The sequence below is a fragment of the Gymnodraco acuticeps genome, unplaced genomic scaffold, assembly GCF_902827175.1.
Source record: "Gymnodraco acuticeps unplaced genomic scaffold, fGymAcu1.1, whole genome shotgun sequence".
NCBI classification, from domain to species: Eukaryota; Metazoa; Chordata; class Actinopteri; order Perciformes; family Bathydraconidae; genus Gymnodraco; species Gymnodraco acuticeps.
The window spans coordinates 125,987-139,555 of NW_022991348.1; the positions used below are offsets into that span (position 1 = coordinate 125,987).

The 13,569-nt window shown below is 42.6% G+C and overlaps 1 protein-coding gene across 3 annotated transcripts in view; it reads right to left on the minus strand.

Annotated features, from left to right (window-relative positions):
• Positions 1 to 980: 980 nt before the first annotated feature.
• mmadhca (metabolism of cobalamin associated Da) overlaps positions 981 to 13,569 on the minus strand; it is an 18,300-nt gene continuing 5,711 nt past the window's right edge. For 2 of the 3 annotated variants that reach the window (XM_034240606.1, XM_034240607.1), the window contains exons 7-8: positions 12,576 to 12,662; positions 11,008 to 11,721 (exon numbers count right to left, since the gene is read on the minus strand). In XM_034240606.1, the coding sequence (XP_034096497.1) occupies positions 11,527 to 11,721; positions 12,576 to 12,662 (282 nt within the window). In that variant the 3' untranslated portion in view covers positions 11,008 to 11,526. Of the gene's footprint in view, positions 1,695 to 11,007; positions 11,722 to 12,575; positions 12,663 to 13,569 lie in introns of those variants that run through there. The other variant, XM_034240608.1, reaches the window with a different exon arrangement.

The window sequence follows — 13,569 nt, forward strand, 5'->3', positions numbered from 1 at the left end:
GTGGAGCGCCTGAGAATGAAGACGGATACGATCGGGTTTGCCACTCTCCTGAGAACCAGTGAAAACATCCACATCCCAGTCTACAAAGACCTCGTCGAGCAGTTTGGATCTGCGGAGGAGATTCAGAGTGCCGTCAGATACAAAAGGGCCATTTTTGAGAAAGCCGTGTCCACGGCATTGAAAAAAAATCTGTGGAAGTGTTCAGAAAAAACTCGCAGCTCTGCCGTGAAGAGGAAGACCAAGAAGAGGGTCAAGCAATTCTCCACAGACAGTGAGATGAACACATCGTCAATGTCGGAAGAGTTCGACTGGGTGGTAGGATCCACACCCCTACCACAGAAGAAGAACAAGAAGAAGTGCATCTTATGTCACATGATCGACAGCGTCACCAAGTTCTTCAGGAAGGTGTTCAAGTGAGGCTGGATCGCCAGCTCGTAGAAAACGTGCATCAACACATGCATCACATTTTCCATTTTAATCTTTGTTCTACTTTTTCAAACAAGTCTGGGTTTGTTTTAAATTGATTGATGTCTTTTTTAGTTTTTATCCTCTAAGCTGAAGACTTTTTATTTTACTGTAACTTTATCATATATTTTTTTATGTTTATTGTATTATCTTTGCTTTTTCATTACGGTTTTTAAATGCCATTTTATATTGTTTTTTCTGCAACACTATGTATTTTCTTTCTTTTAAATGTTTGTATCGCATGCTCGGGTTTCCTCCGGGGTTCTCCGGTTTCCCCGCGTTCATTTAATAAAATTACAATAAATAGATATCTGCTTTGTCATGTACTTATCATCAGAGGTAGAACAGGAGTCAAGAGAGCGCTCTCATTATTAGAAATGAGTCAAGTTGAAGTTTAAGGAGCCTTTCTGCAGTAAATCTCATTTACTACTAGAGGGCGACAATAACCAAACACTTCTGCAAACCTTTGTAGCTTTGTGACGATCAAATTGCTAAATGAAATGCCTGACAGTATCTTCATTATTCACCGAGTAAAGAGAACACCTTCACAGCTACAGGAAGTGTCCAAATAACCGGATGAAAAGTCACTTTATTGTCTCAGACTGTCACAGTGCTTCAACTTCAGATCAGGTTAGAGAAACATTGAAAACACTGCACCATAAATATGAAACGGTGTGTTTCCAGTTCAGTCCATGGTTGTATTATCAAAAAACACAAGTGTCGTCATCCTCTCAAGTGTTAATATTGTCTACAAACGTATCAAACGGCAGATATAACATGTTGAAAAGCCTTTTATTGGTAGTAAGAACTCTTCCCCCTGCACTGAGTGTGTGTTTCTCCCAGGATTTAGTGCAAGGTAAGTCAGGTTGACCTCTTCAACGTTAAGGTCTCAGTCCTCGTTACAGTAAAACAAACGCCCACCGTGCCAACACTATATCAAGTTCCTAGCTTCGTCAAACATAAATAGAGGCGTTTTTTGGGAGATCTGTGCAATATTAAAAAAAAAAAGCCTATCCCTCATCAGAGAGTACATTCTAAAGTCCTTGTAGTCTTGCGATAGCAGCACTGTGAGCAGGTGCGTTGGTGAAAACAGTCCCCACAAAGAAAGACGTTCCTCTCAGGATGTGGCGAATAACTGTGCAGGAGCCGGACACTTCGATGTGGAAACCCAGATCTCTGAGTTCCTCCTCTGTCTGCAGTTTGGTTTGACTTGATGGAGATGCAAAGAACTGTAAGGAAAATGTCTGCCTTATGGACAGAGTTAACGTGGGACTTGTCCTTCAAATGTACACTTGTCCGCACAATGGAAATGTGATGTCAACTTCCGATGCAAAGTCCCTGCCAGCGGCAGGACACATTTGACCAACTGTGCCTACACACATTCAAGACTCGGGGGTGCTCTATGCATGTGTCTGAGGGTAAAATAATCATCATTCTGTATATAAATATGTTTGTCAATATCATGGACATTTCCTTTTAAATTGGGGTCCACGAAGCTGACACAAGATACCCGCAGATAAGCACTCATCTCGGACTAAAATCCTCAAAGCATAGCAGTTTTAATGGCATGCCCCCATTCTTTTTTTTATTCAGTGTTACCAGGGGCACGAACTTCTGACCGGTGTTCCCTCTTGGTTTAGTCCGCGGGGGAGTGCTTAAGTGTGGGTACGCAGGTTCGCCTGGTGCACAAGGTTATGGAGGTGGGGGTCTTGCTGGTGCTCAAGTGTCCATATACGTCACCCCATATTCACATAACTTTTACCCGCCTTAAGAGACACTATTTTGGGGTACAATTTATCCATTTTCACCCCTTTTTTCTGGTTCTTCCAAAAGTTAACTTGGACTTTTTCTGACCCATGTACATCACCCTGGATCTCTGCCTGTGAGTGTGGGACCAGTGACTCAGCCTGTCCTCTGGGTGGTGGGAGAGGTGCTGGAAGGAGCTCTCTGGGTCACAGCCTGCTGCTGCTGCTCTCTCTCCCTCCCTGTATTCACAGCACTTTTACCCAGTTTTCACACACTCATTCCTGGGTAAGAAAGCCATGTGCATCACCCTGGATCTCTGCCTGTGTGCCCCTGCTTACAGCAGTGACTCTGCTGTACATTTCATGAGTGAAATGTGGATGAAATGGACAGATTCCTGTACATTTCATGAGTCAAATGTGGATGAAATGGACAGGTTTCAAGCTTCTCTCCTGGGTTCCATAGTGCTGTGAAGCAGCCTGTCCTCTGGGTGGTGGGAGAGGTGCTGGAAGGAGCTCTCTGGGTCACAGCCTGCTGCTGCTGCTGCTCTCTCTCCCTCCCTGTATTCACAGCACTTTTACCCAGCTTTCACACCCTCATGCCTGGGTAAAAAGCCATGTAAACAATTAAACAATGTTTACCCAGGATTCAGGCACCTTCCCCTGGCTTGTAAAATGTGGTGATGCGCCCTGGAGGTATCATACTATTTAAAACATGTATACCCAGGATTCAATCACTTTTCCTGGCTTGCAAAGTGCTGTGAAGCAGCCTGTTCTCTGGGTGCAGTCTGGGTGTGCATGGAGGGGTTTAGTCCGAGTGAGGAGTGCTCAAGTGTGGGAGGATGTGTAAGGCAGAGGAGGGTAAAAAAAAGTTAAAGTGTGAACCTCCAGCAGGGCAGGTGGTGCTGTGAAGAAGGCCGAAAATGGATGCCGATGGGCGGACGATAAAGCACCGCAAAATCCCCCCCCCCTTTAAGGTTCCCAGGGGCACGAAGTTCTTGAGGGTGTGATCATCTGGGTTTAGTCCGTGGGGGAGTGCTTAAGTTCGGGGGCCCGGGGACCCAAGGTGCGCGAGGTTATGGAAGTACGCATGTCAGGGAGAGATGCTGGAGCTGATTAGTCCGTGGTTTGGGGCTCTGTGAGCGGCTACAAATAGGTGGTTTTCCCGGTGTATTTCATGGAAGTCTGACATAGCCTGTTTGCCCATGTCAGGTCGAGATGCTGGAGCTGCTTAGTCCGTGGTTTGGGGCTCTGTGAGCGGCTACAAATACGTGGTTTCCCCGGTGTATTTCATGGAAGTCTGACATAGCCTGTTTGCCCATGTCAGGTCGAGATGCTGGAGCTGCTTAGTCCGTGGTTTGGGGCTCTGTGAGCGGCTACAAATACGTGGTTTCCCCGGTGTATTTCATGGAAGTCTGACATAGCCTGTTTGCCCATGTCAGGTCGAGATGCTGGAGCTGCTTAGTCCGTGGTTTGGGGCTCTTTGAGCGGCTACAAATACGTGGTTTTCCCGATGTATTTCATGGAAGTCTGACATAGCCTGTGTCCCGTGAAATAGCCTGTTTGCCCGCATGTCAAATCTTGCTATTAATTGATCACTTTTAATAGGAATCTCTGTTTGACATATGTTCAGAATGTGCTATTTATTCAGAATTATATAACACATAGGTGTGAGCAAGCTCTCTGATTGGTCAATAGGCGTGTTTGATTCCACGACCAAAGAACGGTCAAATAGAACGTGCCTTTTCACAACAAGTCAGTATCCCTCCGCGTCTGAGAAAAACAGTATACCCTTGGCCCGAAAAGCAAACAAGAAAGCAGCGGAGAAGTAACGGGGCAGAAACCCTCCTTTTTACGTTACGAAACAAACTTCCAAACATAATATGGAAACATTTAAGATCAACTTCAACCTCCGGGGGGGTCTTACTGTGGAGGACTGGATTGAGGAATGCCTAGAAAAAAAAGCACCTAAACGACAACATGCAGAGCTGCGTGAAGAGCAGGTAGACCAACTGGAAAAGTACCACAATTCAAAAGCTAACTGGAACAAGAAAGCAGCGGAGAAGTAGTGGTTTCCATAGCGACACACAGCCGTTACATTGTCTCTCGTTGGAAAATCGTTAGCTACAAAATGTCAGATTTTATAGTTATCATCTGGACAACAGACAAATGTGGAGCAACGCGCTTTTTGCCGGTCCGGGACACGCCAAACGGCCACTGGAGGAAAGCTCTTCCGTGAACACCACAGCACCAACTGCACAAAAGTCTGGCATGGAGTTCATGAGTTGTTTCAAAGATTGCACGTGTAATGGCAGCATGAACATCCACCTTCATTCTGAAGCCAAAATGTTAAATATGTAAATAAATAAATACATAGCCTAATTCAAGAATTGTTTTCAATAAATTGTTTTCAATAAATTGGTTAATAATATATTATTTACTATAATTATATCAATAACTGTAAGCGGGGAAGCAGGAGTGTTCGATTGATCGGCTCTCGTTACCAGGGAACTACTTTATAGGAACTACTTTCTGACGGAGATTAACTCAAGCAGAAAGTGAAGGTTTGGGAGCAAATTAGCCCACATTATGAAATTATTTTACGATATTTTTGATTACAATGATAGTTTGTGTTATAGAATCGCAATCATACACTTGAGGCCGTTCTTTAACGTCATTATTGGTACGACAGTACTGCGGCAGGAGCGAGGCGCTTGCGCCGAGGTCCGTACGCCTGTTCTAAAGAACGGCCTCTCGTGTATGATTGCTTAAATAGCACATTCTGAATGACCCAGTGTACACATCGTACCTGCAAAATGATGATGCAAGGCTGGGTAACGATGTGTACACTGCATGGACATACTTTTGTGCATTAAAGTATGTGTAATAGACATGTATTTAAATCACTTTTACCGCTATTTAAACACTTCTTCCTGGGTAAAACAATCAATGTATTGCCGCCTGCTTACCATCAGCACCTGACAGCCTGTTTGCCCATGTCAGGTCGAGATGCTGGAGCGGCTTAGTCCGTGGTTTGGGGCTCTGTGAGCGGCTACAAATAGGTGGTTTTCCCGGTGTATTTCACGGAAGTCTGACATAGCCTGTTTGCCCATGTCAGGGAGAGATGCTGGAGCTGATTAGTCCGTGGTTTGGGGCTCTGTGAGCGGCTACAAATACGTGGTTTCCCCGGTGTATTTCATGGAAGTCTGACATAGCCTGTTTGCCCATGTCAGGTCGAGATGCTGGAGCTGCTTAGTCCGTGGTTTGGGGCTCTTTGAGCGGCTACAAATACGTGGTTTTCCCGATGTATTTCATAGAAGTCTGACATAGCCTGTGTCCCGTGAAATAGCCTGTTTGCCCGCATGTCAAATCTTGCTATTAATTGATCACTTTTAATAGGAATCTCTGTTTGACATATGTTCAGAATGTGCTATTTATTCAGAATTATATAACACATAGGTGTGAGCAAGCTCTCTGATTGGTCAATAGGCGTGTTTGATTCCACGACCAAAGAACGGTCAAATAGAACGTGCCTTTTCACAACAAGTCAGTATCCCTCCGCGTCTGAGAAAAACAGTATACCCTTGGCCCGAAAAGCAAACAAGAAAGCAGCGGAGAAGTAACGGGGCAGAAACCCTCCTTTTTACGTTACGAAACAAACTTCCAAACATAATATGGAAACATTTAAGATCAACTTCAACCTCCGGGGGGGTCTTACTGTGGAGGACTGGATTGAGGAGTGCCTAGAAAAAAAAGCACCTAAACGACAACATGCAGAGCTGCGTGAAGAGCAGGTAGACCAACTGGAAAAGTACCACAATTCAAAAGCTAACTGGAACAAGAAAGCAGCGGAGAAGTAGTGGTTTCCATAGCGACACACAGCCGTTACATTGTCTCTCGTTGGAAAATCGTTAGCTACAAAATGTCAGATTTTATAGTTATCATCTGGACAACAGACAAATGTGGAGCAACGCGCTTTTTGCCGGTCCGGGACACGCCAAACGGCCACTGGAGGAAGCTCTTCCGTGAACACCACAGCACCAACTGCACAAAAGTCTGGCATGGAGTTCATGAGTTGTTTCAAAGATTGCACGTGTAATGGCAGCATGAACATCCACCTTCATTCTGAAGCCAAAATGTTAAATATGTAAATAAATAAATACATAGCCTAATTCAAGAATTGTTTTCAATAAATTGTTTTCAATAAATTGGTTAATAATATATTATTTACTATAATTATATCAATAACTGTAAGCGGGGAAGCAGGAGTGTTCGATTGATCGGCTCTCGTTACCAGGGAACTACTTTATAGGAACTACTTTCTGACGGAGATTAACTCAAGCAGAAAGTGAAGGTTTGGGAGCAAATTAGCCCACATTATGAAATTATTTTACGATATTTTTGATTACAATGATAGTTTGTGTTATAGAATCGCAATCATACACTTGAGGCCGTTCTTTAACGTCATTATTGGTACGACAGTACTGCGGCAGGAGCGAGGCGCTTGCGCCGAGGTCCGTACGCCTGTTCTAAAGAACGGCCTCTCGTGTATGATTGCTTAAATAGCACATTCTGAATGACCCAGTGTACACATCGTACCTGCAAAATGATGATGCAAGGCTGGGTAACGATGTGTACACTGCATGGACATACTTTTGTGCATTAAAGTATGTGTAATAGACATGTATTTAAATCACTTTTACCGCTATTTAAACACTTCTTCCTGGGTAAAACAATCAATGTATTGCCGCCTGCTTACCATCAGCACCTGACAGCCTGTTTGCCCATGTCAGGTCGAGAGGCTGGAGCGGCTTAGTCCGTGGTTTGGGGCTCTGTGAGCGGCTACAAATAGGTGATTTTCCCGGTCTATTTCATGGAAGTCTGACATAGCCTGTTTGCCCATGTCAGGTCGAGATGCTGGAGCTGCTTAGTCCGTGGTTTGGGGCTCAATCAAGTAAACACATGATGCATGTATGGATATTTACTGCGAAGTTTTTCTGACTGTGCAAGATCTATCTTGTTAATAAATAAACTAAAAATGCTTAAAAAACGAGATTTTCTTTATAAACCAAGACACTTTAAAGAAACTCAAAAGGCTTTATATGTGCCCGTGTATGTGCCCTAATATCAATCATGACATTGCTTGCTCTCAAGTGCTTTTCATTAATTTTTTGATAAATAATCAATCAATTTATAACAATAATCCATTTTTACTCATTTCTTTGGTGCTTTTTTCTTCAAATAGATGGCGTCTGCTTTTCCCCCTTAATTTCACGGCTTTTTCTAATCAGTACATTATTTTCTTATTCATTGTTTCAATGCTTTTTTTTAAAGGGGGCGGGGCAACATTCGCCTGCAGACGTTCCATGACGTAGGAGTTATAGAGCGCAGCAGTTCTCGCGCGCATGAAAGCCAATGCATTCTAGAATTCTGGCTCATATGACGTCATCAGTTTAGTTTGCAAATAGACCCCAAAAGCAGACACTTGAGCACTTATTTGCAGACCTTCACAAGGAGAGCCACAGAGAGAAGTAGTTCTGCAGAAATTACCAGATTGCACTTAAAACGCATCACCAATCACTGGAAATTGAAATGGAAAGCAGCGAATCCAACACCGACTACAGCGTAAGCAATCTAGTCTGAATCTCACACACAAGGGGCCATCTTGGGGAAAAGTGACTCCTTTATTAGGTTCATGTTTTCATTTTTGATGAAATAGCCTTTGAAATGCATACAATAAATGCTGGTCTCTGTGCAATATTTCAGATTGACTACAGACATGGTTTACGAGTTTTGCAACCATTACTAAATCATTCTGGCACATTTTGAACTTGTACAACATTTGTTAAAGTCTCATCCTCTTTGGCATGACTTTTAAAACCTGATTTGTTTTATTTCCAGATTCCTTCAGACGAAATGGGAGAACTAATGTGCAGCAATTTGGATATGCCTATGTTTACACCAGACATATTCCAAGCCATAATCAGGTCATTCCTCAATGACTGCACAGATGTGTAAGTAACACGTTTAAAGTCATCAAGCAAATGAGCTCAGACCTGGCGTAAACATCTCTGTTTTGCTAAAACATTACTTGTCTTTTTCTTACAGGAGTTGGCAGTTGTTATCAGATGGCAAAATGGACTCAGACGCGATCATTCTTCTAACAAGAATGTGTCAGGAGATCACAGATACGCTCACCATCCTGATCTTGGAAGTTACTTTACCTCAGGTTAATAAGAGGATGAACTGGGTGGAGGAGGAAAACCACAGAAACGCCTGCATCCCAGCCTCCTTCCCAACGTAAGTCAACAGCTTCACAGCCACTCTTAAATTACATTTCAGTGAGCTGCAATCCTACTTTAAAGACTTTCAATCCTAACTCTTTCCATTTTGGTTTTTCGGCGAGCCTAGGGTTTATACGCAAAGGACTCGTACTTATGACAGAGTGACAGAAGACGATGTTGAGGCCAGTTTTGGGAACTGTCTTGACTGCTGTTTCGGTATGGCACTAGGACTCCCACAGAGTAAAACCGAACAATCTCAAGCACTCCTGGCTTTGTTCATAGTATCGATAACAAAGAGGGTGAACAGTGGTCTTCAAGAACTCACACAGCCATCCTCTTCCAACTCGTCCAGTGAGTCAGTTTCATCAACCGATTCTCAAACCGAAGATATCGTTTACCTCATCGCTCATATCTTGAGAGCTTGCATGAGAAATGATAAGGGGCTTCCCTCACCGCAGTTTTCCCGAAGAAGCTGCACGTTTTCAGATGACGAGACAGATATCAGAAAGATAATGGAAGCAGCAGATCAATTGCTGGCTTTAACTGACATTGAAGAGCGTTCGGCCACTCCGGCAGGGAAGCCGCCACAAAAAAGTTTAGAGGAAGAAGCAGAAGACGACGAAGAACTCAAAATCGTTTTAGATTTCCTCGCAAGTGAAAGGGAAAATGAGGCTTCCGTGAAACCAGAGAATCTGCCACAAAAAAGTTTAGAGGAAGAAGCAGAAGAACTCAAAATCGTTTTAGATTTCCTCGCAAGTGAAAGGGAAAATGAGGCTTCCGTGAAACCAGAGAGTCCGCCAAAAAGAAGTGCAAAGGAAGAGGAAGAACAACGACTCTATTTGGAAACTGCTGCAGAATTCTTCCCCAGTGAAAATGAGGCTTCCATGAAACCAGAGAAGCTGCCAAAAACAAGTGCAGAGCAAAAGGAAGAAAACGGGAGAATCATCAATGCAACTTTAGAATTCCTCGCAAGTGAAGGCGAAAATTACTCTTCGATTGAACGAGAGAATCTGCCACAAAAATCAGCAGAGAAACTGGAAAGAAAAGCAATGCACTATTCATCAGTCAACATCTCACCGCTAGAGTTTATTCAGTACTATGACATTTCTGGAAAGAAATCAGAAGTGAGTCTTTTTTCCAGTTTGGTCTTTAAAGCATCTGATAGTTTTGGAGAGCCACTAAAATCAGAAGAAGGGTTAGGAAGTGAATGTACGAGTCTTTCTTCCAGTTTAGTCAATGAAACGTCTAATAGTTATAACGAGGAGTTGCCACAACAACGCAGAAAAGTCCTCAGAAAGGCCAAAAAGGCCAAAAAGGGCAAAAAGAAGGCCGATTACTCTTCAACAGAGACTTCAGACGGAGGCACACAGCAACGATACGACGAAAGGTACCAAGATGAAAAGGAGGATTTCTGCTCTGAAGAAGAGTTGCTGATAAAGCAACACAGGACCTGTCTCACTGTGTTTCTAGTCAAGCTACTAGATCACATTGCACCCCCAAACCAGCCAATTTACCACACTGACTTCGTGGGGATGGTGGAGCGCCTGAGAATGAAGACGGATACGATCGGGTTTGCCACTCTCCTGAGAACCAGTGAAAACCTCCACATCCCAGTCTACAAAGACCTCGTCGAGCAGTTTGGATCTGCGGAGGAGATTCAGAGTGCCGTTAGATACAAAAGGGCCATTTTTGAGAAAGCCGTGTCCACGGCATTGAACAAAAATCTGTGGAAGTGTTCAGAAAAAACTCGCAGCTCTGCCGTGAAGAGGAAGACCAAGAAGAGGGTCAAGCAATTCTCCACAGACAGTGAGATGAACACATCGTCAATGTCGGAAGAGTTCGACTGGGTGGTAGGATCCACACCCCTACCACAGAAGAAGAACAAGAAGAAGTGCATCTTATGTCACATGATCGACAGTGTCACCAAGTTCTTCAGGAAGGTGTTCAAGTGAGGCTGGATCGCCAGCTCGTAGAAAACGTGCATCAACACATGCATCACATTTTCCATTTTAATCTTTGTTCTACTTTTTCAAACAAGTCTGGGTTTGTTTTAAATTGATTGATGTCTTTTTTAGTTTTTATCCTCTAAGCTGAAGACTTTTTATTTTACTGTAACTTTTATCATATATTTTTTTATGTTTATTGTATTATCTTTGCTTTTTCATTACGGTTTTTAAATGCCATTTTATAATGTTTTTTCTGCAACACTATGTATTTTCTTTCTTTTAAATGTTTGTATTGCATGCTCGGGTTTCCTCCGGGGTTCTCCGGTTTCCCCGCGTTCATTTAATAAAATTACAATAAATAGATATCTGCTTTGTCATGTACTTATCATCAGAGGTAGAACAGGAGTCAAGAGAGCGCTCTCATTATTAGAAATGAGTCAAGTTGAAGTTTAAGGAGCCTTTCTGCAGTAAATCTCATTTACTACTAGAGGGCGACAATAACCAAACACTTCTGCAAACCTTTGTAGCTTTGTGACGATCAAATTGCTAAATGAAATGCCTGACAGTATCTTCATTATTCACCGAGTAAAGAGAACACCTTCACAGCTACAGGAAGTGTCCAAATAACCGGATGAAAAGTCACTTTATTGTCTCAGACTGTCACAGTGCTTCAACTTCAGATCAGGTTAGAGAAACATTGAAAACACTGCACCATAAATATGAAACGGTGTGTTTCCAGTTCAGTCCATGGTTGTATTATCAAAAAACACAAGTGTCGTCATCCTCTCAAGTGTTAATATTGTCTACAAACGTATCAAACGGCAGATATAACATGTTGAAAAGCCTTTTATTGGTAGTAAGAACTCTTCCCCCTGCACTGAGTGTGTGTTTCTCCCAGGATTTAGTGCAAGGTAAGTCAGGTTGACCTCTTCAACGTTAAGGTCTCAGTCCTCGTTACAATAAAACAAACGCCCACCGTGCCAACACTATATCAAGTTCCTAGCTTCGTCAAACATAAATAGAGGCGTTTTTTGGGAGATCTGTGCAATATTAAAAAAAAAAAGCCTATCCCTCATCAGAGAGTACATTCTAAAGTCCTTGTAGTCTTGCGATAGCAGCACTGTGAGCAGGTGCGTTGGTGAAAACAGTCCCCACAAAGAAAGACGTTCCTCTCAGGATGTGGCGAATAACTGTGCAGGAGCCGGACACTTCGATGTGGAAACCCAGATCTCTGAGTTCCTCCTCTGTCTGCAGTTTGGTTTGACTTGATGGGGATGCAAAGAACTGTAGGGGAACAGAGGACGGCGTAAATATACAAGCTGGCGTTATCTTATATAGATTTAAGACTGACACTAACGTCACATTTTCTATCGATTCAAATATCTAAATGACTAATACACAAAAATCGAATTCAATTTCATTTTCTTTGGACAAACTGTCTGTTATTATATATTGCAGCAAAAAAACAAGACATGAAATAAAGACATTAGAATAGAGCAGGGGTGTCAAACTCAATTTCAACTCGGGCCACATCAGCATCATGGTTGCACTCAAAGGGCCAGTTTTATATATAAGACGATATAACAATAATAGATATATCATATATATAAAATAATGCATTATATTACATTATTGCCTCTGCATTGGATTATTGTCAGATAGGGTAATAACTTCATAATTAACTACGTCTGAAAGCAGAAGTCTAGGGCAAATAATTGCAAGTCTCTTCAGTGCGCATGTCACAAAATGATTTAAAAAGAAAAGCCAAATTCTGGAAAAACAAAAAAAATAAGTGGCATTTTGAAAGAAAATGTCAAATTCTGAGAAAAAAGTCTAATTTGAGATGCATTGTGGGACATGTAGTTTATGGGCTTCTGTAAAGTGGCATGTAACCATATAATAAACATATTATATTCTTTGCAAGTGAGATGTGGGGCCACATGAAATGAAGTCGCGGGCCGTATTTGGCCCCCGGGCCTTGAGTTTGACCCCCCTGGAATAGAGTATCAAAATGCATTCACACCCATATGTTGTTATATTGCAGCATCATTTAAACGATTCTACCCCCTATAATTAGAAATGCATAAGCTATCCTGGTATGCCCTTTCTATGAGACAGCTTTAAAAAGAATAACTCACAGCTTCTCCTGTTGTCGGGTCAATAAAGTCCGCCCAGTAGCCTGCAGTCCACAGAGCGAAGCACATTTGCTTCGCTCCGCTCACAAACTGCAGTTAGAAAGAAAACATGTGTCAGCAGCTGTTTTATAACTTCATGTAACATTATCAAACTTAAAGGTCCCCTATCATCAATATATCACAGGTCTCAGACATATACAGAACCTGCCTCTGATTGGCTGAAACACCAAACAGATCATTGCAGCATTACCCATAATCCCCTTGAAGAAGAGGGGACACATGTTGATGTAGAAGAGACATGAAGAAGAGAGGACACATGTTGATGTAGAAGAGACATGAAGAAGAGGGGACACATGTTGATGTAGAAGAGACATGAAGAAGAGGGGACACATGTTGATGTAGAGAGACATGAAGAAGAGGGGACACATGTTGATGTAGAAGAGACACGAAGAAGAGGAGACACATGTTGATGTAGAAGAGACATGAAGAAGAGGGGACACATGTTGATGTAGAAGAGACATGAAGAAGAGGGGACACATGTTGATGTAGAAGAGACATGAAGAAGAGAGGACACATGTTGATGTAGAAGAGACATGAAGAAGAGGGGACACATGTTGATGTAGAAGAGACATGAAGAAGAGGGGACACATGTTGATGTAGAAGAGACATGAAGAAGAGGGGACACATGTTGATGTAGAAGAGACATGAAGAAGAGGGGACACATGTTGATGTAGAAGAGACATGAAGAAGAGGGGACACATGTTGATGTAGAAGAGACATGAAGAAGAGGGGACACATGTTGATGTAGAAGAGACATGAAGAAGAGAGGACACATGTTGATGTAGAAGAGACATGAAGAAGAGGGGACACATGTTGATGTAGAAGAGACATGAAGAAGAGGGGACACATGTTGATGTAGAAGAGACATGAAGAAGAGGGGACACATGTTGATGTAGAAGAGACATGAAGAAGAGGGGACACATGTTGATGTAGAAGA